At 35.6% G+C, this 27,739-nt stretch overlaps 2 protein-coding genes across 4 annotated transcripts in view; both read right to left on the bottom strand.

The window, feature by feature from the left end:
* Positions 1-159: 159 nt before the first annotated feature.
* On the bottom strand, positions 160-8,412 carry LOC137389582 (soma ferritin-like). 2 transcript variants are annotated; one of them, XM_068075632.1, is made up of 6 exons: positions 8,273-8,402; positions 8,061-8,153; positions 6,658-6,808; positions 4,769-4,898; positions 3,153-3,278; positions 160-658 (listed from the first exon to the last, which is right to left on the bottom strand). In XM_068075632.1, the coding sequence occupies exons 1-6, from the start codon at positions 8,325-8,327 to the stop codon at positions 512-514; spliced, it is 702 nt and encodes a 233-aa protein (XP_067931733.1). In that variant the 5' UTR covers positions 8,328-8,402; the 3' UTR covers positions 160-511. The 2 variants fall into 2 exon arrangements, with proteins under 2 accessions (XP_067931733.1, XP_067931734.1); XM_068075633.1 differs by lacking the exon at positions 8,061-8,153 and having other exon boundaries at positions 8,273-8,412.
* A 13,379-nt stretch (positions 8,413-21,791) lies between these two features.
* The window catches only part of LOC137391249 (fibrillin-1-like), a 28,011-nt gene continuing 22,063 nt past the window's right edge, over positions 21,792-27,739 (bottom strand). For both annotated transcript variants that reach the window (XM_068077662.1, XM_068077663.1), the window contains exons 18-23: positions 27,062-27,178; positions 26,066-26,188; positions 25,195-25,317; positions 24,240-24,362; positions 22,931-23,047; positions 21,792-22,175 (exon numbers count right to left, since the gene is read on the bottom strand). In XM_068077662.1, coding sequence (XP_067933763.1) covers positions 22,162-22,175; positions 22,931-23,047; positions 24,240-24,362; positions 25,195-25,317; positions 26,066-26,188; positions 27,062-27,178 — 617 coding nt within the window. In that variant the 3' untranslated portion in view covers positions 21,792-22,161. The remainder of the gene's footprint in view (positions 22,176-22,930; positions 23,048-24,239; positions 24,363-25,194; positions 25,318-26,065; positions 26,189-27,061; positions 27,179-27,739) is intronic.

Below are 27,739 nucleotides of genomic sequence, written 5' to 3'. Positions count from 1 at the left end.
TAAATTATACACAGACAGCGCTGAGGGGTTGATGACAAAGACAAGCCGATAGATGCAAACTACATGTAAGCCATAATTATTGACCTCTGCCTGTTGATATTGATTCTACGCAGCGTCTGCACTCATTCTTTTCTAATTTTGATATCTCTGACACCGACCTTTGTCTATACATGTTAATATTATATTGTTGTTGTTCAGTGTAGAATAAAAATAATACTCTTGTGAACACAATTCAGCACTAAAGTTGCGGCTGCTACAAGCAAGGGTTAAAGCTTGTCAGATTTTTGGTCAAATATATTTGAAGGAAGCCTTTTGATAAGATCCTGCAGGTATCTTTCTCACGACTAGCCAATCTCTTGTTTGCCACTGCGAGCTTACTGAAGCTTACTGGCAACAAAACGCAGTCAAATTTTGAAGAAATGTATATATGTATGCATTTTGTTCATTTAGGCAGTTTATAAACATTTAAAAGCATTATGCAATTAGAATGTTAAGTGTATAATCTGTGAGTTCAATGCTGGAGCTTTTCATCAAAGATGTGCTCTCCGAGTCCTGGATTAGTCTCATGGAGTTTGGTCAGCTGGCTGACCATTCCTGCCAACTCTCTGATAGAGTCAACCTGCTCCTGGAGGTAGTTCCCTTCCAAGAAATCTTGCATCTGTTGGATATATTACAGGTATGGTTATAAGTGTTAACATGGGTTAACAATGTAATAGAGCTGATGTAAATAGGTTAACCTGTATTACCGCTATAGTTAGATATTCTAATATCAGTTAACAATGTTATAGAGCTGATGTATATGTATTACAGTAGTAACCAGGTGTGTTAACAGGGATTAACAATGTAATATAACTGATGTTCCTATGTTAACATATATTTCCGTCATGATTGGACATGTTACCATGTGTTAACAATGTAATAGAACTGATTTGCATAACTTAGCATATGCTATAGTAACAGTTAGAAGTGCTAACATAGATTAACAATTTAATAGAGGCGATGTGCCTAGGTTAACATGTAAGAGTGGCATAACAGGGTTATTAAATGTCTTCAGAGTGGTATACCAATGTTAATGATTTAACGATATAACGGTGAGGTCTTAAGGCCTGGCTCAGACCAATGTAGTATGTATGGCATGCAAGTTGCTGCGCTCTGTTATGCAAACTTATGCAGGTGCGCGATTGATGTGAGCCAAATAGCTACAAAATCGCAGAATGGCCACTCCATAAGAGCATTGTCCTGCGCAGTCGTGCGTAGTCTTGGACTCGCTAAGCTAAGATTGATGTGAATCGAGTTCGCTTCATAACTTCAGGTTCATTATGAGGTTTTGTCCCTCCACCACAAAAGAAATTACTCAAAGACTTTATTCAATCACTATCAATGTGGGGTCTTTGCTTTCACGTGTTTAATGTAGTTATTATATTTTGTATGAATATGGATGATTTTGCCACTGTTTATGAAATACAATTTATGGAAGAGATATCTGCCAAATACTTATTTTATAAATGAGGGAAAATCAATCATTTTATTTTATTACAAACATCACATAGTCTATACATATTGTATATCAACACATGCAAATATTTAAACTTTTCAGCCTGCTACATAATGCCTGCAAATAGAAACACTTTTCATATTACTGCACGAAGGTTGATCATTGTCATGGAAAAAATACAGTATTGTTAAACAGTAGTAAACAGTATTGTTTAATGCTCACGTTAAATGAGCGTTCCATAATTTTATTTTAAACGCTTGTTTGCAGCCTGGTTTCTAATATTTAATATTTTTATCATAGAAAATCAGCAATTTATCTTTTTAGTTTGTTGTAAACGACATCTTTAATAAACTTAAATAGCAAAAGACGCTAGTAACGACGCCGTGTGATTTCTTGAAACTGGGCAAAATGCAACTTGCGCTAAGTCGTGCCCTCTTTGCGAATTGCTGCATTGCAAATAACAGATAATATGCCAGGCCGATGTAATATGGTTACTAGGAAGTGTAGCAGAATCTCCACATTTTTTAACAATTATATAACAATGTTAAAGGTTGACTCGCAACAAAATTCACATTACAGTTATTTGATATGAAAAGATTCACCATGTCTTACTCTGTTGTGTTGTAGGTGCAAAATATGTGGAAAGGTGATTACAAGCTCTTAAAAGCTCAAAAACGAACAGAAAATCACAGCCACATGAGACCACCGTAGTTTGGATTCGCTTTCCAAAACGGCTCAAATGTGATGTAGTTGTGAGAGATGGTTTCTGTTTACACTTTCATGCAACCTTATTCGTCGAAATATTTTCACAAATATACTTCATGCATTTAATAAAACCATGTCTATTGTTCTTACGCGTCTGTTTTATCGTCATCGTAATGCTGTCACTTTTAGCAGTGATATCCTATAACTTACCGTAAAAATTCATTTAGTTTTTAGCCTTAGTTTGAAGGAGTACATATCATTGTCTGATAATCATGACGAGCCTGTTGGTTACTTGTGATAATCGAAAAGTGCTGCAGAAATTATTTGCGAAGTATTGGGTCACATGATCAGATTACGACTTGCCAATTAGACCAAACCGAAACAAAACTAGAACGTAGCGAGCATCTATATTTGATACCGGGGTCTTCGGTAAAACCCGAAGTGTTTGTCATAAACTAGTTCTACGATAAGTTTTATATTGAGCTTTTTATTGGCCTTTCAATTCACGTGAGAACATCACGTGACAAGAAAATAACCAAATTTCGTGGTTACGTCATCGAAATAAAGAGATTCCAATCTACGACGGGTTTTCGTTTTTAAGCTTTTAAGAGCTTGTAATCACATTTCTACATATTTTGCATCTTCAACACAACAGAGTAAGACATGGTGAATCTGTTGATATCAAATAACTGTAATGTGAATTTTGTTGCAAGTCAACCTTTAACACTTAAATGCATATAATAGCATGACCATAATAGTTGATTTGTCCGATATAAGTAATTAGTGGAAGTGCAAGAGACAAAGTTCTAGTGTAAATCTTCACCTTCTTTATGTTTAAACATGCCAGGCAATCTATACAACGCCATAATATAGGCAACAAGTGTGCCAGCAAGTAAAATTACTCAAGGTTTACACAGTTAGCAAGCTTGTTGATAACGTGTAGCGTGTGTACCTGAGGATCATTCTTGCACAGCTCATGCAGATTGAGGATGGCGGCGTTCACTCTCCTCTCCAATGCTAAGGCTTTTGTCACCGCCTCTAGTCCAGATCGAAATACATGGTCTGCATTACTCGGTGCCTGCAACAATTGTTTGCTGGTGTATATAGCGCAGGCATTTGATTATTGCCTGCACGTGGAGTTATTTTCTCTTGTCTGCTCAGCTTCTTTTTGCAATTTTTCATTTTATACTTTTACTCAATGCGTGTAATTAGGTGACATGCAAGCCTCTTCTAATTACTCTTGGTTGAAGCATGCATAGATTGGTCACACTTTACTAGTAGAGCAGACAACTCCTGTAAAACATCACAATATTTTTCTACACATGAAAAACATCATTTTTTTTCCATATCATCAACATACTACACACACCATCGCATGTTTCAGTTTATGGACTTCCTGTTACTACAACCTATAGTTCACTATTTCAACTCTGCAATACTATTAGACTATTATTATAATAATAATATATTAAATGTAGGTTCATTATATCATATTATATCATAATTATATTGTATTATATAATATAATGTAGTTATAATATAATTATATTATATATCATAATATATTATAATGAAAATACATTATGATAATAATATTATATTATATATTATATTACATTGTTGATAGTATTGTTACAATATAATAATATTAAATTAGGACAATATTATCAATAATACTTATTAATAATATTATCATAAGTACACTGTATTATTAGATTACCAACATTTAAAACACATTTTTTCAACTCACTCTAATTCTTGATTTCGGACTGCTCATTTTTGTTTTTCGCAAGTAACGAAAAAAATTATTTTTATAGATGATTTGCTAATGCCAATAAAAGATACACATACAACTGTCATAAGACTTTATAAATGCTTTTTTAGTAGTAAATAAATCACTTTAAGAAATTCTATGCTAGGATTTTAAAGTTTGAGTTAATCTTTTTGTTATTTATAAAGTGGTGTTTAGCAAGAAATAAATTTTTTATAATTTTTGTCAAACAGCTAAAGACACGATATGGGACATGAGTGCCGGTGTGACTACAGAAACCGTGTGAGACTATGGACAATGAGTGTGTTACAACCCCAACTAAGTCCAATAACAAAATTATACAGCTGTTATTTATTAATATAATAATAATAATTTCTTAATCCGTTCTGAACTTATTACTCATGTTTACGCGTTGGGAGCTCAAATTTTTTTCACTACAGCTGTCAGCCTCTTATCAGATTTCTCTTACAAATGTAGCATATAGAATGTGAAACTGTTTCTCTATAGGACAAATTTCCAAAATTTTCTTTATAGACTTTAGCGACCTAACAACTACAATCCCAGCTATGTAAATCTATACTGGATTACAGTTAACAAGAAAAGTAAGTATTTACTATAAATGTTTATATTGTTTTGCAGGTATGCAAGTGAAGTTTTCAGCGCACATCTAGGTTTAAGAGCATGAGTGTTACCGTTATATCTAAAAAACTTTAAATTAAAGTACTGTACGACAACTCAAAGGCAGCATAACTCCAAAAGCATTTAGCGCATGGCATTGTTACTTTCATTTAACGTACCCTGATTGCTGTAAGCTTGACCTCTCCACCTCGAAGGTTTTGATACTCTATCAATTTCAGAGCGTGCTGTCGTTCTTCTGCAGATGCTGCAAAGAAGAATTTGGCAAAGCCCATCCGGTTTGGATCTTCCCTGCAGAAAAAATATTGCACTGCAAACAATTTGCTAGGGCAGCCGCAGACCTGGGAGATCTATGTGTAAACATAAACATTCCTAAAGTTCTGACATAAGGACATGCAAAAAACCTAAGTGATAAGGGCGCGTCTGTTGGCTTCAATGTTCGATCTTGTCATTCTTAAGATATAATCTTAGGCTACTACTAAGGTTATGATTAAGGCTTACATAAACATCATTTTACCAACGAAAACATGCCATTTCTATATATGTGATGTTTTCCGTGGCATGTCATCACAGGTCATGTGGCAAGGCCTAGGTGATAAATTACAATCACGAGAGATGTCGAGAATCTAGAAAATCTAGTGTTGTCGAGAGTCACATTTCTAAAAATTGAGAGCATATGCTGATCCAAGCTGGTATTTCTTGAGATCAAAGACTGATAAAAAAAAATTAGATTGCTTTCAAAAATTATGTTTTAAGGTTGTGCTACCTGATATTGACAGTTATGGTCAGTGTCTAAGTATCCATAACGCTGATGAGCTAACTGTGCTATTATAAATTTGCTGTCTAAAATACTCAAATCGCATCTCCAATCTACCTGACCATCTATTACATTCCTACTTCTTCTGAGAATCTATTACACCTTATACCAGACACCAACACCTTCCTAATCCACAATTTAGAGCAATGTAGAACATTGCTCAACAATATTGTAGAATAATATCTTACTAATAAAAGTCATGAGAGCAAGCTTTAGTGACGTTGCGTAAAATAGAGCGCTATGCATATTTAATCAACATAAGGACTCACATTGCCTAATGAATCCATTGCATTTCGAGTAGCTTAATCGGTTAGGTTATCGCCTGGGGAACATGACATTCCGAGATCAAATCCAGCACGAAGCGGATCTTACATTCCTAGATTTTAATAGCTCTAACTGGACAGACTGAAGACGGACTATGAGACTTATACAGAAGAAGATAGAAGACACATAAAGTAATCCAGAACTATTATTGATAATTTATTTGCTGTTTTCAGTTGTATAAAATACTAAATGACGAAACTAATTGCTGTGGAATTGTTATTTGGGAAGATCATTTTTTTTCACATTGTATGATCCTACACTACCGATTTTTTTAATAAAAACCTAAAGCTGTTTTTTGGCACACCTACACTGGTGCTATAGTAACTCCTGGTAACTATGATTCATATACACACACGCACGCATGCACGAACGCGAACGGGCACGCACACCACACACACACACACCACACAAACGCACGCACGCACGCATGCACACACACACTAAATTACATAAAGTTGGTCATTTAAAAGAATATTTTATATTAGGAGTTTTGGCATGTGCCACCTTTTTAAAAGGTCATATCTGCTGAAGTAGGCAGCCATTACTAGGTATGCACAAGTCTTACCTGCTGAAGTAGGCAGCCATTGCTAGCTATGTACAAGTCTTACCTGCAGAAGTAAGTAGTTATGGCTAGCTATGTACAAGTCTTACCTGCTGAAGTAAGTAGCTATGGCTAGGTATGTACAAGTCGTACCTGCTGAAGTAAGCAGCCATTACTAGGTATGTACAAGTTGTGCCTGCTAAAGTAGGCAGCCATTGCTAGTTATGTACAAGTCATACCTGCTGAAGCAGGCAGCCATTTCTAGTTATGTACAAGTCATACCTGCTGAAGTAGGCAGACATTACTAGGTATGTACAAGTCTTACCTGCTGAAGTAGGCAGCCATTGCTAGCTATGTACAAGTCTTACCTGCTGAAGTAGGCAGCCATTGCTAGGTATGCATAGCTCGCTTCCAGCTCCATATTGATCTGCTGGTTTATGGCTGACTCTCGCTCCTCGTCGAAGTTCTGACAGACTTTCGATTCGATATTCTCACAATCATTGCTCGGCAGCACGTGCTCTACAATAGTTGATTTCATACATTGTGATACAGTGAACTCTATGGCTAGAACTGTAGGTCAGCCTGCCAGTTTGTTATTCTGGAATAGACAAGCTTAAGATTTTTATATAGCTATTAGCTTAAAAAGGTATATGTCATGCTGTGGGAAGAATATACATAATACATACATGTATATATGCATTTCTAGTCAATACTTGACTTAATTCCAGACATGTAAAAACTGATGATTGTTTCTTGTTATAAATAATCTCTCCCTGAATGACTAGATCTACATGTACACTTTTTTAAAACTGAAGGGTGGCTTTTCTTCTAACCGTACTAATTTAAACGAAATCGTTATTCTTATTTTTGCAATGATGATGTAACCTTGTAACTTTCATAGATGAGTATAACTGTAGGTGTAGCCATGTGCAGTATATATGCAAACTCACCTTAATTTCAAAATAGGTTAATTTTAAATAGGCTGAAATATTCTACTGTACTTACTAATATGTAAAACTGTATTCAGTCTACCAAGGCAGGTGTAGCCCTACTCTAAACAAATGCAGGTATATTTGACATAAATATATGCCTAAAGATTGCTTAAAGATAAGCTTACACAAAATCTTAGTTAATTTTATCAAAAAGTATTTTTCTATCATTTCCAATTTTTTCGTTATTTGAGGTGAAAACAAAACTTGATCAGTTAAAGCTCTCAGAAAAAATACATTTAAAATGACTTCACTAGTTGCTATCATTGCTATAGTTGGTATCAGCTATTGCATTCCAGTTGAAACGATACGCGTCTCTATTCTGTCGGTCTATTTGCAACGATAGAGGTCATAATCGCACTTTCGCTTGATCTGAGTGTTTTGACCCTCATCAAATTTTGTCGATTTCAGTCTTGAAGCATCCTGACAGTCAGATCACCTCAAGCATCAAAGACAATCACAAACAATAGAAAAAATACCGATACTTTCTGATAACATCTACTAAGATTTTGTGTAAGCTTATCTTTAAATACAGAGAGAAATCTGAAAAAGGCATTTTTAATAGATTCCAACTAGCAGATTACCTCTAATTATTCATTTCACTCATCAGTGAAAGCAAAACCTTTCTTATTTGAAAGTTTAGATTGCAGAAATTACCAAATATCCAGGAAGCAATTTCTTCAAAGGAATGGTTTACTGGGAACTAACAGTGGAGAGTTTAAGAAGAACAAAATAATAACAAGCAGGAGAGGAACCAGCATGCAATTGGCTACAAGATGTACCATCTTTGTCCAGAACCGAGATGTTAAAGTATAGCGAAGTTCCAAAAGCTGTAATATCCAAGCTTGTTTCCCACGGCTCTTGATCTACATCTTCTAAACGGCAAGAAGAAGAATTCACCTGTTGGCTAAGTTCTTCACAGATGTAAGTTCGCCATGTACACTAAGAATTTAAAGCAACATTGACTTACACTGGTAAAATAGTTGTAACCTACCACTTCCGAGGACTAGCAGCGCAGACGCAGCGAAAATGAAGATCTTAGCCAACATGATGTCTCTTGTCTCAATCCTTCTCGCGAGTGTTCAGCCTAACTCTGGTCTCACCGCAGTCACCCTCTTGCCACAGCTCATCAGCTACTGCAAAAGCATAGCCTCAGTTTTAGCCAACCATTGTTTGGGTGGACTGATGTGGTCCCTATCTACAGGTTAGAGTCAGTTGAAACATTCTGTAAGGTTAAACTCCAATGTCCACCCAAAGATAAATATTATCGTGTTTCATTAGAAGGGCAGGACTTGAAGGAAAGAGATAATCACGCGATGTCCCCTCAGGATGTGCTGCTGTTTATTATAATCATAGAGACAATCAATAGCCGCGCTGCCGGTCAAATTTCTTTGTGAACACGAATGATACGTGTGAAGAAAGAGGCTGCTCGGCTTTAAGCAACTAATAAGCGTGTCATCCACGATTGATGACACGTGCATGGGTTGAAGCTATAGCATAACGCATATTTAATCTCGCCAAGGTTGGGGATTACATGGGAAAGAGGCATCTTATCTGACCATTGACATAAGGTGCCATTGTATAAGAATATGATAACTTATATAACATGTATACTTATAACATTTTTTATTGTATGCTAGCATCCTGACAGTCCTGTGCGTCGTGATAACGGGTGTAACAATTAACTGCATAATTATTCCAAAATGCGGCAAGGTGGTTGATTGGTGCACTTGAGAGAGTTGGTCTACTAACCCAGTCACAAGTTCGATTCTGGGTGAAAGCAGTGTTTTTTCCCAACGCTCTTAGCATGGCTTCTGACAGATAAACACGATTCTTATTACAATAAGGATTTCAGCAACGTTTCTATGCGCAGTTGTTTAAATAAAAAGACTAATTCTAATGTTTTAGCCTTTGTACCAATGATCAATGGCTTTGATATTATGTTCAATTTTGGAAGATCAGTGCTGTCTTGATACTAACACAGAGTGTGATTAATGTTTGCCAAAGTTCTACTTTCACTGACTACTTTTTCACCAGGGTCTATCAGAAATTAGAACAATATCCATTATTTGGTTAACTGTTACAGTCTTCAAAATTATATTAAGTACAATTAAAAGTTGAATAAAAAATGCTTAATAATTTAAATATTTCATGTAGGTAACCATAATTATTCAATATTTACTATAGTAAGTGCCGTATTCGTCTGTCCATCTGTTTGTCCATCTGTTTGTCCATCTGTTTGTCCGTCTGCCTGAAGCCACGGTCGAGTATTGAAAAAAAGTGCTCTCAACAGGATTTGAACACACAAATTTCGACTAAAGTGAGGAAACCAGAAACAGTTCTAACGACTGCACCACTCAACCACGCATTGGATTTCCAGAATAATTGTACGTACAGTTATTACACCTAAAGATATCTTAATGCACACTAGACAGCCAAGGTAGTAATATTAATGTTACAGAACGATAAATACTAATATTATTTTTATGTTGTATGTTGTTGTATAATGGAACTCAGTAATATATCAAAAGAGCATTTAAGAAAGTATGTATGTCGCATTTCTATACAAAAAGAACCAGAAAAATCCTTGCCAGACATCATCCGCTGATAACGGTTGCTTAAGCTCACCAGTGAGTATTGGCTGATAAATAAATTGGGACTTGTTTACCTAACAATGAAATCATTTGCGAATATATATGTCATGTTTATGTCTAATGATGTATTTGATTATCAAGTAGCAGAACATTAATGATTTGTTTGATGATTTCATCTAACCCAGATATCAGATCGTTCAACCTTATGCCTCGGACAAATCTCAGCTTGTAACATTTTCATGGCAATCTTCAGCGAGATATGGTAACAGAGAATGAGGTCGGTGTCTACAGTGTAGAAGGAGAAGATAAACATGATTGAAATGAGAACCTAGAAATACTCAACCGCTTCCGAACAGCCACATCATGTTATAATTATAATCCTATTTGCATTATAGAAAGTCTCTTCTATTGAAAAGATCGCTAATTGGCCACTTAATGTCTATGCAATTATGTATCATTGCTTCTAATGGACCACTAGTCATCCATATCATTACGTTTAAAATTGAATGAAGCACGAAATGTTTAAAAAATTGAGTTTATTTGTAATTTATAGTAGCTCAGAATGCAGTGAAGTTAATATTCGTTTGAACTTTGAACTTTGATGCATGACTTTAATAAGCCCTCTGTTTGTTTCACTTTATTGGAACAAACACTAGGTTTCCATAAAGCGATGACGTAGCGACACACCCCCAAATGGATTTGCAATGCCATCATGGAAACAGCCGTTTCACTCTCATTTTGTCGCGGGTTCAGCGTCGCTGTTTGGAAGTGAAAAATCTGAGCGGTGCACCATAATTGTGCCATGGAAACAGCCATAGCCACCAATATCTTGTTTTCCTGTTGCTTCATATGCAGACATATGCCTCAACATCACGCGTCGCACAAACACCACTCCACTATTATATAGTGCTGTATGGAAACATGATTTGCTTTCCGCCCAGCGTAATGCTCGGCACTGGTGCACCCAACTGTCACTAGACTATCGCTGTATGGAAACTTAGTAAATGAATATCATTGGTTGAGCAGGAACTTTGAGTCTAATACATTCATTCTCTATGTCTATTTCACTTATTATGTATGTCTCTTACACTGATTCTCTATGTCTATTACATTCATTTGCTATGTTTATTGCATTCATTATCTATGTCTATTACACCCATTCTCTATGACTATTACACTCATTCTCTATGTCTATTACACTCATTCTCTATGTCTATTGCATTGATTCTCTATGTCTATTACACTCATTCTCTATAACTATTACACTCATTCTCTATGTCTATTACACTCATTCTCTATGTCTATTACACTCATTCTCTATGTCTATTACACTCATTCTCTATGTCTATTACACTCATTCTCTGTCTATTACACTTATTCTCTGTGTCTATCACACTAATTCTCTATGTCTATTACACTCATTCACTACGTCTATTGCATTCATTCTCTAAGTCTATTGCACTTATTCTCAAAGCTCACACATATGCGAGGATTTTACTGCTGCTACAGATAATTGTACAGATACCTCTTGGCCATTTAGAAATTTCTTAGATGTTCTGATGAATAGTTTTCTACAAGTTAGTGAATGCGTTGCTGAGCAATGCATCGAATAGTTACTGGTATCCACATGATCAATTCAAGCCCAGTTCACTGTTTTTGCTACCAAATGTGCTTTTATCTTATCAACAAGAAAGGGGGTTGGGGTTTGGGGTTTGGTAATTTGTCATAGACTAATTAGCTTAAACTCAGACGATCAACATGGCAGCATAACATGTATAAGCAAGGCAGAAGGCTGTCTCAGTAAACTATAAGCAGATTATCAATTCTAAGACTGCCCTTGCAAAAAAGACTTTTTTGCAAATTTTTATTAAGATCGCTTGGTGAAAATAGATTGCTTTTATTTACTAAAACCTGTCATTTGCACTGTAGCACCAATAAGGAAGATACTGCACTTCAGGTAATCATAGATTTCATGTCAGTAAACTTTATACAGCTATACCCTCAAAATTAGTGAACCAGCTATTATGATAAGGCGACTTCTCAAATCCATAATTCATGAATAACATCACAAGCTAAATAAAATTCTCTTATTGCACCTTAGCGATCCCATCATAACACTTTTACTACTTTGAGAACTTTACTTTTCATCGCAATCCAGTATCTGTACATTTTTGTATGATTTTAGTCGTGCGAGTCTGCAGGATAAAAAGGGCTGAAACAAAAGAATTTCTCATACATAATCATTCTCTTCTTGGTATTTATGTATGTGTAACTTTTGATTGGTATTAGTAATCATTAATAAAATTATATTGTTTGTTACACCTCAAAACAAAAATGAAAAGACAGAAATCAGAATTCACAGAAGTGTTTTAAAAGTTGGTAATCTAATAGTATTGCGGAGTCGGGATAGTGAATTGAAGGTAGTAGTAACAGAAAGTTCATAAACTGGAACATATGATGGTGGATGCAGTATGTTGGTATTACAGAATAAAAAATGTGGATCATATGTGTGGAGAGAAATAAAAATGTTTAAGCATAGTTTACGCTAGATTTTGCAACCTGTAGCACAAATGCAGAAAAGAGCAAGTTTTGAAAGAGGTAACTTGTTCAAAGATTTCATGATGTGATTGATGGAAGTGAGGTGATCTGGAATACATCATCAGTAACACACAAGTTTTCATAAAGATTTCTGTAAAGGATCTACACTCGGTGTAGTTTTATTAACAGCATTTCTCTTGCCTCTCCAATAATCAGCTCACGTAGAAGCTCACACATAGCCGAGGTACATATATGCTCCGATATGTTTACACAGTGTGTAGGTATTTGCATTGCTGCAACATTAACCTATATATTACAGTTTCTCTGAGTGGCTGACTGATAACCATAAGGATCGGTAGCGAACTAGGTATTGTCTGATAAAGTCTCAGACCCTGATTGTAACCAGGTAGCCAAGTGGTTGGTTGCTGGCCACACACTTTCAGCATCCTTAAATATTTTTCAACTTTCCTTTATGTGTACTGACTCTGATCTTTGTGTGCTTGGCACAACATATATAGATTAATAGGAGGCTTTTTCATGCTTTTAGTTAAAATGATTGTTTTAAATATGACAGAATCTACTACTCCAAGAACCTTCCACAAGCAGTACACTGTGCTTCTTGCAGCTGATTCTTTATGGTAAACCCCAGTTTGTAAAATTAGGTTTACTAAAAATAAATTTATTTTAAAAAGATGGATTGTAGCGGAGTGTTTGTTCTTTAGGAGGCTGCAAGTTCAAAAGCATGTTGCTATCAAAAGTGACAACTTCAACCAGCTGCATCAAATGTTCAATATGTTGATTCGGCTAATTAAAGGCTGAGCTGTAACGATCCAGGATCTAACCAAGCGACATACTATCTTATCAATGTCATCTTTGCCCTCGACCCTGGCACACTCGGGTCGTTCATAGAGCTTCTCATGCGGCATCTTATGGTTTCACGTTATAAGTGAGTGAGGCCAGTACATCTCTACACAAGGCAAGTGGAATAGGTGTTCAGTTCTCTGTGTCAATCTAATCAAGACATCCTATCAGCTCAACCAAGCAAAAAATGTTATTTCAAATCTGTAGCTGATATAGCCAGAAATGAATTTTATTTGCTCTAGAGAAAGTTTAGCGATCCTCGTGATGGAAAAAAATTTGCTCGTACCCAGAGGTGAACCTGGTCAAAAATTTACATATTTATTTAGGTAGAGGTTGTGCAGTTGACTACTGACTACTAGAGGTTGTGTAGAGGTTATGTAGAGGGTAGGGGTTGTGCAGTTGACTACTGACTACTAGAGGTTGTGTAGAGGTTATGTAGAGGGTAGGGGTTGTGCATTTGACTACTGACTACTAGAGGTTGTGTAGTTGACGGCACAGAAATATTTTTAGCAGAATGTGATTGACATGATACAGCCACACGGGGAGAAATTGTCTTAGTTACAGTCATATACTCTCTGTCAGAAATAACTACTAGCAGTAACAGGGGTATAATCCCAGTCAACATAGTAGTATAGTCTCAGTAACATCACTATAATCATAGTCAGAATAAAATGGTTACAGTTACATGAGCTTAGTCTTATTTATAGAATTAGAGTCAGAGTTAATCTAATATAAAATCAGTAATGCAGTAGTCTTATTCATAGTACTTTAGTCCATAAATTGCAGTTATTGCAGCTCCTCTTATATTTGCATTTATAATCACACTCATATGTCTGCTTTATGACATTTTGCCACTCGGATACATTAGCACCATATATGGTCACTTGAAGAAGGTACATGTTGTTATATGTGGAAGATGACTCATGAGAACTATGTTATAATGGATTTACTAGTAACTAAGTATCACATACCAGAAGGAGGTTAGTTAGCTTACTACGTGTTTTCATGACATCTAAACAGCTATAAAATAGTCAAGTTATTCTTGAGACAAATATACTAACTAAAAAAATTAGACCTTTCAGCCTTCATATGCCTAAAATGGTTTTATATCAGCTCAACAATTGAAAGTAGCATATCACATAATATGACTGTGTGTATTTCCGGTGTGTATCATGGTGTGTAATAATATATGCAAATGTACATGCACTTAGTCATAACTCTCAGCTTCCTGTCAATGGTTTTCCACTTGTAGGTACTCCAGTAATTTCTGACCATTCAGCTCAGTGGGCTGTCTCATTCTTGAACATTACGTAAGTCTCAAGTGACGCCACCGTTACACAAAGAAACGCGAAGACAAGAAACGCAACTCTTGTTTGCTTAATACTTGAGTGACTTTCAATTCTTTGCGATAAGCTTATTTTCTATTGATATTGGTAAACAATATATGCATACTCGCGACGCATAATACAAATTACATATTCAATTAATTTCATTAGATTACTAAAAATAACACTATTGTGTTGCGAATAGAAGAATGGGGTGGCTATGAAACTGTATAGCTACTACGTTATCAGCGCCCTACGTCAACTCTTGGTCCGGTATAAATAAAAAGACGGCTAAAAACTAAGTGGTTCATTATTTGATCAAGCGAAACAGCGCAATGTTTCACTCCATACAACAGGGACATTTCATAAAAGCAGTAGATTTTATAGAGAACGCCGCTGATGTGAATATTTGTGATGAGGAGAAAAGAACGCCGCTGATATGGTGCTCTCTTTCGAAAGAAGTACATAAAGCTGTTGGACTAAGCAGAGCCTTGTTAGCAAAGGGCGCCAAGGTTGCTCGTCGAGATCGTTACGGACTAAATGCTCTACATTATTCTTGTATTCGAGGATCATCTGCTCTTGTCGATGTCATATTGTCAGCTTTAGAATGCGATGTAAACGTAAGATGCCATAAAACAGGAAATACAGCATTACACTACGCAGTCACCTCGGGTTCAGAAGAAATTTCTCGAAAGCTTGTTCATCACATAGTCCGATATCGTTTAAACATAGATGTCCAAAATAGAGCCGGAGAAACGGCCCTCTCAATCGCTCTGAAGTCATCCAAGCAGCGTATTGCTGAGCTTCTTATGAACAATGGCGCGAACATACAATTAGTGTCTCCAAGAATTATAAAGCCACCGGTGACAGAAAGAAAGGCGCAATCTGCATTGCCACAGGCAAAACGGATCACAAACTGCCGACCGCGTCCAAAAGAAAGTAAATCGGCTCCAGTCTCAGCGCAATCAAAAAGACGAACTGAAAAAATTACTATTACTTTAATTCACCACAATGAGCCAGTACGAAAGCGAAAAGCCTTTTGTACAAACGTTAATGAAACGGTGGAGAGGAGTTGGAGACAGACAATTCCAATAATATGGAACAAATACACCCAGCAAAACAGGTAAAACAAAGTTGTTAAACAAAGTTCATTGTATTAATTCATCTCTCTTTTACGGAGAGGTTTGAGCGTAAAGAGGGTGAACAGCTGCAAATATTCTTATTGTCTCAAATGTGTTTAATAATAAAAGACTCAGTTCCTTCTTAACTGCTTCTAAAAGTGCTTCATTGTCAAAATTTGCTAGTGATGAGCACTAATATTTACTGCTCATAAGGCTAACAATATAAATGCACAAGCCACTTTAGACTTACAACAAATGTATTTGTAATCTGAGAAAATATGGGTTTGTATACTAATATTGTCCCACTTTCGCTGAGACAATATTATTGTCCATCCAAAACAACATTACTAATTATATGAGAAAATATGGGTTTGAATGCTGATGCCCTCACCTTTGCCGAGAAAATATAATCTAGCAAACCGATACAGAATATTCCTTAATTAGCTCCCCTTTTAATAGAGCCACATTACACCAAGGTGTCCTCTGATGTTACCAACTGGTTGGTCATTCAAGGCAAGTTAGCCAGTTTCTAATACATAAAAAAATGCAAATATAACTAATTAGTTTGGCCAATAAATAACAAATGCTAACAACAAGAAGCTTTCTAAAAATTTATCTAAAACTTTGATGTATTTTTGTTTTAATAATAACCTGTGTCTTGCAGCAGCGCATTACTATTGGAATGCAGATTGTTTGTAACCTAATCAATTTCAGTAGCTATGAATATTAAAAGATGTTTCAAATTCAATTTTCTACATAATTTAAAAGTTATAACTGGTAATGGCATGCTTCTGTCATGGAGTGACAATGCTTGGTAATGTTCTTACGTTCTCTAGTAGAGAAACACACCACCAAGGCTAGTTTTTTTATAAGCTACCTTGGGTGGTTCTAACACTTATCAAGGGCTTCTTCTGGAACTGTCAGATTAACCCTAAGAAATGCATTTTTGCAACACGTCCAGTCTGACAGAGCCAGGTAGCCATTTCACTTGCTCGATGTTTGAAGGACAGAGGTGGATCTTTAACATGCCCACGATGACAGTATGGTACAAGGGGCCTCCAAGTATGGTCTAGATCCGAAGACCCAGCAATTTAGGGTTGAAAGCTTGCTGAGAGCCTTTTGTCAAATCGGCATTAAGCTGGGCTCGAACCACCGGCCCCATAGTTGACAATCAAATACGCTAGCTGTTAAAGTTAAAAGTTATAATTATAAAGGAGTTTTTCACAACTTTTATGTTTTTAAACAAATAGGAATTATTTACAAGTTTAGCAAAGAGCAAACCACAATCTATTATCTGTACATTAGGCACTCATACTCTTCATGTAATGTACTTTCAGCGCTTCCTTTAGAAAGCCTGCTGACTTTGAGCTAGGAGAGGAACTCTACAGAATGTGGGAGGAAGAAGGCGAAGGGGAAGAAGAGGATAGTGTTGAAGGTTTGCTTACGGAAAATCTGCCCGCTGGAAAACGAAGGAATTCATCGATGGCTTATCTCGGACCACCTGTACAGCGACGAGGGTCATTATTCCAGGCAGCTAAAGCCCAGCCAACAAAGTTTGAGCAAATGAGAGCCCGGCGACAGAGCGTGGCTGTTTGAACACAATAACTCTATTTATGTACATGTTTCTATTTTTATAACTTAAGAATAAACTGGCTAAAGTATTATCTTACACTTTTATCATGTAAGACATTAATTGGGGGAAAATTCTTAAAAGGTGTGCTTGAATTGGCACAGTGTTTATGCAAGATATGGATGCCATTCACATCCACAAAATGACCTTACATGTTTTGTACTTGTTTATGCTCAGGTAACAGGTGCCATTGATATCTCCATAAAAGGCTTTTTATTCTTTTGACTTTCACCTCAGACTCTATTTATAAAGACATTCAAACTTATAAATGGCAGAAAACTCCACGGGGTAAAAATAACCTACTTCCTTACAACATCTCATATAACAGCTTTTTTCATAATATTTTGTAGGCCTTATTGGTTAGTACACATATATGCACACACCTTGAAGTCATCATTGCGCAGTCAGCTGTAACAGTTCTATGTGGGAATTATCTTTCTCTCAACTTCTAGTGTAGCACAACTCTAAGTGTCAGTCTTTGACTTATTAATATATTTTATAGATATAGTAAACCCTATACTACTTCACTAGGGTTTATTATATCTATGATGTATTCAAACACCAACTGCAAACAATAACTAAAAAGCAAATGTTTGACTAACAATTGTGAGTTATCCCCTCATGCGTTATGAAAAAGGTCTAATATTGAGGGGATAGCATACAGCGGGAGGCATGCTGACGAGCTAACAACATGCATTAAGGTCTTTTTCATATTAAAGTACATGCATTGAGGTACTTATTCATATGTTCTATTATGAGAGCTTTACTGTAGACAATTTGATCAGAGGTTGATGTATTTCACAACATATGGGTATGTATATATAACATATATATACATAACATAATATATATATATATATGTATGAATATTGTATAAATTTTTATTGGCGTTAGTAATCATCAACAAAATAAATTTTTTTATTACATGTCAAAAAAACAAAAACGGCGGTCTCGTGTGACTGTGATTAACTGTTCGTTTTGAGCTTGTAAGAGCTTGTAATCACATTCCCATATATTTGGCACCTACAACACAACAGAGTAAGACATGGTGAATCTTTTGATACCAAATAACTGTAATGTGCATTTTGTTGAAAGTCAACCTTTAGCAATGCTTCTAGCTCCATTGAAGGTGACTCAGAGTTTTCTGAACATCCGGTGGTTAACGATTGGGGCGGACAGTCTATAGTTGGAGCCGACAGGCGTAAGCAGCGTTATGCTGCAGAAGAAGATAGGAGAATGGAGGCAAATCGTTCGAGGTAGAAGTATGCGGCTCTTTCCCAAACAATTCAATCAAACAATTTTCAGGCATCAAAGCAGCCGCAACTCTTAAAATATGAAAAAACGTTACATGATTTCTAATGTAGCCATAACCAAGCTGACCAACTTTTCTCTTCAACAGCAACAAGTACTCAACTAAATTAAATATAACTGGAATAAACAAAAAACAGTTCCTTACTCTATATTTTAGAAATAATAATATACGGTCGTTTACATATGATTTCAACGTTTAATGGATGAAGGAATCCATTGCCATGACCTGATAATATGTATTCAAACTGGAATCATTTCATTGCTGCAGAAGCCTACCAATGTTTGAAGTAAGAATTTCTTTTAGTAAAATTAAATTTGTTACTTAGTAATAAAAAGATTGTGGAAAAACACTCGTGTAGCGCTTCTCCTTGAACGTACTTGTCCAACTCTTTTAATATTACATGAGGTTGGAGCGTCTACAGACCTAATTTGAGCTTTACCAATACGGTTGGAGTTACATGGACTTCTTACCAAAAAAGAAATTGCAACAAGCTATATCTAGTGCAGATGTATATCTGGTGCAAATGGTGCAAATAAGCCACGATCCGACTATCAACATGATTTTTTTATGGTCACTATTGTTATATGAAACATTAATATTGATGCCGAAAGATGCTATTTGGGAAAGGCCTCTATTGCGTGAGGCTTAATGTTGTATGCTACACACCTACAGTATCCCTATTATTTTTTGAACTTTTGTACTTTTTAAAAAATTTTTTTGTTATTCCGGCGAAGCTTGATTAAAAGTATGGCAAGGAATAAATGGAAAAGCTGAAAGCAGTAGAAGTGTTATGTGTTGTTTTATCCTCACAGTCTACAACAATCATTTGTTGACATTCATGAGTTGAGTTCTCCATTATGACATATATAAGCTGTTCCAATTAATTTAAGACTACTACAGTAGTAGTCTTAAATTAATTGGAACAGTAACAGTAACTGTGGCAGTCTAGTGTGCTGTGAGGGATCATCAGGTGTGTCAATATTTGCAGAAAGAATCAGTATGTACACAATAATTCTAAAACATGGAAGGCGGATTGTTGGTGCAGCGGTTAAGACTAGTTTCCATATACGCCGCAAGCACTAGTGATAGGATCTCAGAGCTATCGGGGCAAAATAGTAATCTACGTGCTACTAACTACCGGCGTTGCTAATAGTAACAACGCCGGTAATTAGTAACCTAACTACCGCCGGTAGTTATCGGCGATCAACGCTGTTCAACTTTTGTAAAGAGCTGAAGGCAAAACCTTCCAAAATACGCTGTACAGATGGAGGTCAGTACTTTTGCAACAGCGTGGCAAGCGGCTATTTTTATGCGATGACAAGTGATGGAAATTTATGTGAACATGAGTCGCCGAGCCTAGCCTTAGTGACCCGAGTGTTTTGCCGCACGAGATTACCGCCGACATCTCAAGCCAATAATGGGAACCACGCTTTAAAGTGTCAATCTACCAAGCCAATCGTCCCAAGTTCAAATCCTGTTTGATGCAGTTTTTGCCAACAACAGACGGCCATGGCTATTAATATAGTAAATATCGTAGAACACTTTTGATTTGCTCTCAACTAAAATCAGTTGGACTATTATGAAAAGTAAGTCGTGTTATCCATTCCTGTGAAGCTTAATGTTTAGGTTGGTGAGTGTATTGGGAGGATTTTTTATTAGGTCAAACATGGGCTTTGTTTAGTTTGTCCGCTGTAATCTATTACAAAACGTACGATTGATGTTAAATCTATCACAAGTAATATCTACAATTGACGGAGTTGTCATCACCTAGCAACACGATTGAGTTGAAGGCTAGCGAGCATTCTCATTGAATAAGGACTTAATTGTGCGCAGCGACTCAAGAATTTGAATAGGAAGTTCGTATCGAAGCAACACTATGCTATAGCATGAAGAAAAGCGCGACGTATGCACATTGTTCAGTTTTACAATAATCAAGCCTTAGTAAGTAGCTGTTGGTCAGTTTTCTTAATGAAATCAAACTCTAAAAGGACAAGCAATTTTTGTAAATAGAAACTAACTTACTTATTTTTATTAAGCTTTAAAACTTATTATAAATTTAATTATTCTGTCAATTTACATGTATATTCTACTAATATGTTTGACAGCATGATGTGTTAAGATTAATAAAAGACCAGAACATATATCTTACCATCTGTTGATTTTACTGGAAACTTGAAGAGCTTCCAATACAGCGATTTAATAAAATGCAACGACATATACGAGTCTTTTAGGAGAAGCAGCGTTATCTTGTACAAAGTCAGCGTGTGAGTTTCTAAAATTTGAAGAAACTAACACAAAAGTTGGCACTGATTAAACATCCTTCATGTTCTTTTTGGTGCATAACAAAGTTTGTGCTATATACCGAGGTGTGACATAACTGATAATGAGCCACGTATATGAATATAGATATGCAACATTTCAAAATCATATAAATCTATCTATTATATTATAAAACTCTGATATTAAATACTGCACCAAACCATAGCACTGAAGAAATAATATAAATATTATAGACCTTTTGTAAAACATCGCTCTATATTAGTGTTGAACTTGTGACCTTCCGCTTGTCATCCTATCAACTTTTCAACTGCACCATTTCACCACATGCCAGAGCTGTAGAACAATCTTAAGTTTCCTGATGTTTAACAATGCTTGAGTTGTAAAAGCATATTCACTCGAGCTTATTTAATCGGCAAAAGCAGGTAATGCACAAAAACAAAAAGCTTCCTACAAATCATTTAAAACTCTGATGTAATTTGTTTTAATGATAACCTGTGTCTTGCTGCAGCACATTACTACCAGAATGTGGGTTGCATGCAACCGTATTAATTTCAGAAGCTATAAATATCCAAAGATGTTTCAAATTGAATTTTCTGCCTAATTTAAAAGTTGGTCTTTTCCCAATTTTCATATTTTTAAACCAACATGCACTATTTACAAGTTTAGCAGAGAGCAAACTAATACAATCTATTATCTTTACATTCAAGGGCGCAATGCTGGGCTCACTTGGTAGTCTTAGAAGTTTTATTTTCTATATAGATACTTACTTTTATTTTCTATATAGATACTTACTTTTATGTTCTAAATGCCACAATCTATCAGATTAGAGATTCAAGAATCAATTTTGGCATGTATTAAGGACAATTGTCCTTAATGAATTTATTTATAATCTTTGTCCTGATACAATTTGCGTTGAAAATGAAAGACATCCTAAACATCGCCATGCTTAATACTAGCATTGTATAGAGATCTATCATACTAATATATAATTATATCATATACTATCTGATGTACGTAAACCATACACGTGTCAGGTAATTTTTACACAACAGATATCATTATTTAATGTTTGTTGTATAAAAATTATGTAAGTAAATATAGTCAAATAACAAATACAAATGTATAATAGATGATGTGTTTCTGGAAATGGTAAACGGTTGTGATATCTTCTGTAACGCGCGTGGCAGAGGATCAGGTGATCGATAAGGTAGACAGTCTGTTTCTATGTTCTCTTGTCTGCAATAAACAGCAGTGAGAAAAATCATTCTCAAAGTCAATAATCACAAATAAATACTTTTTTTGACATTAAATAAAATTTCGTGACAAGATAGTAAGTATTTGCAGAAACAAATTAAAATTACAGCTGTTTGTGTCAAAATGCAGCACTCACAGGCATTGCTAAAGGAAAGGCTGTTATCGCTGCGTTTTCATTTTGCCGATGCGGATCTGATTTTTTTTGATTTTGAATTGTGTGCACATTGAGTTATAGTGCAATAAGTGTTTTAATAGACACTTGTATGTTGCGGATTAGTGCGGGCGCTTCGTTAACACACTAAGGAATTCTACACCAAAGGTCCTGTCTTGCTGGGAAGCAGATTTTCAAAATATAAACAACCGATGCGTCAAAAATGTTTAAAATGGAATAGCTTTTTTGGCATTTTCTTGCGCATCATTTGCAAGTGCTGTTTCTATGTTTTGCAACAAATAAATGTATCTATAGAGAATTGATCTATCGCCTGCACCATTTGATAATATTATATAATATTATATAACATTATATAATATTATATAATATTATATAATGTTATATAATATTATATAATATTATCATTTGATAAAAATTGCAAGTAACAAAACTCGTTTGACTTGCGATTTTTGCCGTTTTCATCTGATAAAAATTCGATTAGATGAAACTCGATTCAACTAATCAGCAGGATGACGCTTCCTGCTGATTAGTTGAATTATAGAAACCTGGTGTATGATCAGCTCACCTATGCAGGACCTTTTGTCAAGACTTAGCTGGAAACCCTCTTGGCAGCTGCACTCATAGTGACCATCCGTGTTCTCACATGTCTGGTCACAGGGGTTCTCAAGGCATTCGTTTACATCTAAAAGATTAAGAGTTTCTCAAACCTTTCATGCATTTGGTAAGTTGTAAAGTAAAGTAGAAAATATCCTCACTGCTTTTCACCCGACTGTTTCTGGCAGCACTCTCGAGGACAGTTGGGAAGAACAGAATGAGGAGTGTTTCACACTTTTAGTCTCAAGAGGTTTCGCTGTAAGTTTGACTGAGTGCTTTAAGTCAGCCATTCAAAGTGTACATGGTCAGCTAGTCTTGTAACATTAGTAGTCCATATGATTAGACATGTGAGGCAGCAGGTGAGGCAGCAGGTCATCTGATAAAGACAAACCTGAAAATTTTGTTCTATTCAAAGTAAAAAAATGTTTGAAATGAATGCATGTATATATGTACGTATGTATGTATATACATACTTACGCACATATGCATGTATATATTTATGTACATATGTGTAAATATTAGTGAAATTTATTTTACTAAATTAGATTCATGCTACCGTTTTTTCTTGCTTGTGCAATAGTTAGGAATTGGGAGACTGAAGTTCTATGGTTTTATATTCATGAGTGAGTTGTTGATACTATTTACAATGACTAAGAATGTTTGGTACATGTGTTCATCAACAAGCACAAGTATACACAAATACATACACATACACACATGCACACACTTGCACTCATACAAACACATACAAACACATGCACACACATGCACACATACAAAAACATACAAACACAGCACACACATGTATGCAAACACAGCACACACATACACACACATACACACACATACACACACATGCACACATACAAACACATAAAAAACATACAGACACATACGCACACATGCACACATACAAACACATAAAAAAACATACAAACACATATAAACACATACACACGCATACACACACATACCATATGAGGGAGATAATGAACTTGGCTATTATCTATATTTATGCATTTTTATCTGCTTTATTTATAATATTAGGGTTTTATTTATATGCTTCAAGCTATTTTTAAGTGTTTAAATACTAAAATTTGTGGTTATAAAGTTATTACTCTCTTGTAGATATATAAGCACAAAAGAGGTAAAAATGAGATGGTCTTTTGCAGTATGTCTTTGTTCACACTGGGATCCAGACAAAATTTTCCAAAATACATGTAGTTGAGAATGCACTGCACTTCCTCTCCTTGAATCAAGCATTAATAACTCTTTCCTACCTTTGCATGTCTTTGCATCATCTCCTAGGACGTAACCCGCTCCACAAGCACATTTATATGAACCTGGAGTCTCTATGCAGATATCACTGCATCCACCTCTATTCGTCTTGCAGTCAGGTATATCTGCAAACCAAACATTTATCACCAACTAAATGTGAACACAAAGTCATACACATTTGGCCTAATTTCAGAATGTAACGTAATTGGCATGATGTCTTCTGGATTTAACACATATTTCATTGGAATAAACATTATATCTAGTTTAGCAAATCTGACTTTGTCATTGTGTGTCTGTTAGCCAGCATGAATACATTTGATATGTTTTTTGGTTAATTTCATCCTAACTTTACACGGATATAATCTGCGCCTTCTGCCAGACCGCCAAAAATATTTCGATTGAACACTTTGTCTGGTTCTTTAGAAAGAGCTTCTTAAACACCTACCTGCAAGCTATCCTCTGGACTATCTGATGGAAAATGAAAGAAGTCTTGCCCATAAACCAGGCTTACTGCTGGTATATTTTGAAAATTAATAATACATACAGTTTAAAATAGAAAATAAATTTAAAATTCAAAATAGTAGAAGAAGATTACTAGTCTTTTGTCTTTATTATTATTTAAAGTTTAGAAACCTTTGAAATCATTTAAGATCTTTAAAAAATTATACTATAACATGTTTTGCCTAAAAATATGCTTAGGGCTAACTTCATGCACTTCTGTTGTAAGCAGGTGTGAACTGCTTCAAGCAAAACTCTTACAAACCTTTCCACATTTAAAAAAAGCTAAATTTGTTGCCTTTAATAGAAAAGGCAAGAAAAACTGTCTTAATGAAAATTGGTTCACTCAATCAAACACTTGATGCGTTCAGCAGTTTTGAACCGACCAATTGAAACAAGTAGAATAGCCAAACAGATAATAACAATAGTTACAGAAAAACATGAGGTCATGATCTTTACCTGAGCAGGATCTGTTGTCTGCCTCTAAAAAGTATCCATCGTGACACTCGCAATGGAAACCACCTTCCTCCTCCACACATCGATGGGAGCACCCACCATTGTCTTGGTGACACTCTCGTTTGTCTGTGTAACAGAATATAAGTTAAATGAAATATTCCTGAACTCTAGGCAGTCAGTGGTATGCTTGCTGCATCTGATTATGTTTTAACTATTCTCCTACTAAGGGCAGGCCATGAAACACCTTATGAACACATGCAGATCAGCTTCGGTATATTGTTGGTAAGGCGGTGGATGGAAACCAAACCAATTTACGCATAAAAACTTGTAACGTGCTATGAAAAACTACAGTGTGAAAGGAAGTAAAGAGGAACAAGAAAATAATCCAAAGTAATATAATTTGTGTAAAAGTCCAAAACTTTGTTAAGACAAATCTCCCAAGATAATGTAACGCTTTAAGCAAATTAAGACTTCTAGCTGTCACAGACATAATGAAGATTACAGGTTGGGGTTCAAATCTTAGAAAAGATTGTTGATGAATGCAGAAAAATAGATCCAACCTTGAAATAATCTCTCTGCTGGCTAATCAATACAGATCGATCAGTATGGCCAACACATAAAAAAAGTAATTGCATGATAGCATTAAAGCTGATAACTTGAATAGGCTTGTAAAACTATATGTGCATCAAGAATTTATTAAGGACAAACATATTACGTGATAAGCATAATACTAAAAACGGAAGCAAAGGTCTATCTTGGCAGAATTACCTGCTAACTTAAACAAAAAACTAAGGGTGAATTCAGACCAAAAAGCATTTTAGTTAGGCTTGCTTCCATTTAAAGATCTGGAAGTATTTTTTGGGGTTTTCCTTACCGACGCATGTTTTCCCATCGACATCTAATTCAAAGCCAGGATTACAGTGGCATTCATAGCCTTGGTCCTTGTTGGTGCAGATATGGTCACAGCCACCGTTGTCTTCATCACACTCGTCTAAGTCTACAGAAAAAGAGAGAACTCTACTGCCATGCGTCTAGAACTTTAAAAGAACGATAAAATGGACAAACACTCATCCAAATCTATACAAACAATAATAAAATATACTGACACTCATGTAAGTCTATATAAATAATGGTAAAACATACTGACACTCATCTAAGTCTATATAAACAATGATGAAATATACTGAAACTCATGTAAGTCAATATAAACAATGATAAAACATACTGACACTCATGAAAGTCTATATAAACAATGATAAAACATACTGACACTCATGTAAGTTTATATAAACAATGATGAAACATACTGACACTCATGTAAGTCTATATAAACAATGATAAAACATACTGACACTCATGTAAGTCTATATAAACAATGATGAAATATACTGAAACTCATGTAAGTCAATATAAACAATGATAAAACATACTGACACACATGAAAGTCTATATAAACAATGATAAAACATACTGACACTCATGTAAGTCTATACAAACAATGATGAAACATACTGACACTCATGTAAGTCTATATAAACAATGATAAACTATACTGACACTCATGTAAGTCTATATAAACGATGATGAAACATACTGACACTCATCTAAGTTTATACAAACAATAATAAAATATACTGAGACTCGGTCGATCAAATAATATATGGCCATCAACCATACGCGCCTTCAAAGCCATAAACAAAACTATGCTCGTGAAAGTGATTTAAGCAAAATCTCCTACTCATAACAATGAAATAGTCAGCTGTATTTAATTTTAAAGTTGGTAAAGCTTAAAGCAAAAAGCCAGTTAACATCAAGGCACTTAAGCAAAGGGTCAGTTCCCTAATATTTCCAGAATTTAGCAAGGCAGTACCTAAACAGGTTCTCTTATCAGCTGCCAGTCTGTGTCCTTCCCTACACTCACACCGATAGGCGTTTGCTGCCCGGTCAAGCTCGCACAGATGCGGGCACTTGTAGCAAGGATCATAATCTGCAATTATAAACTTATTGTCTAATGCTACAGTAAGCAAGAACGATACAGTGCAATATTGTTTGCTTCAGTAGAGCAACATGATCCTCAGCCTTGAACCGAACACGCAGAAGAAAGTACTTTTTTAGAAGGTTCAAAGTGAGAAAGAAACAAAAGCCTGCATCGTAGTGTTTTACTTTATAAAACAGGTTTGTTCATGACTTCATTCCAGTTCTACTAGTGTCTGTCAGTTTGCCTAAACACTAAGAAATTTCTTGCCCATTTCATCCAAACATGACAGATGTATGCTCTCTGCCTTCCATAAGGAGGCTAAATGATTTAAGTCTACATACTCCATCTGGTTCCGTCAAGCTATTTTATTGAAAATTAAAGACTTCCCAGACATCACCAGGCTTACTGCTAGCCAGGCTAAAAAACAAGGCAGTCAATTACCACTCGTAATAGAGTGTCGGTCTGGCACACTGAGTATCATGAGCTCAAGTCTCGTACAAGGCAATTTTTTTTGAAGCACCATCATTACAGACTGTCTTGACAAACTGTTGTTTTTGCGGAGTTGTCCCC

This window comes from Watersipora subatra, chromosome 3, assembly GCF_963576615.1.
Source record: "Watersipora subatra chromosome 3, tzWatSuba1.1, whole genome shotgun sequence".
In the NCBI taxonomy this organism is placed as follows: Eukaryota; Metazoa; Bryozoa; class Gymnolaemata; order Cheilostomatida; family Watersiporidae; genus Watersipora; species Watersipora subatra.
The sequence above is the reverse complement of the archived record's forward strand: the minus strand, read 5'-3'. Positions and strand labels throughout refer to the sequence as shown.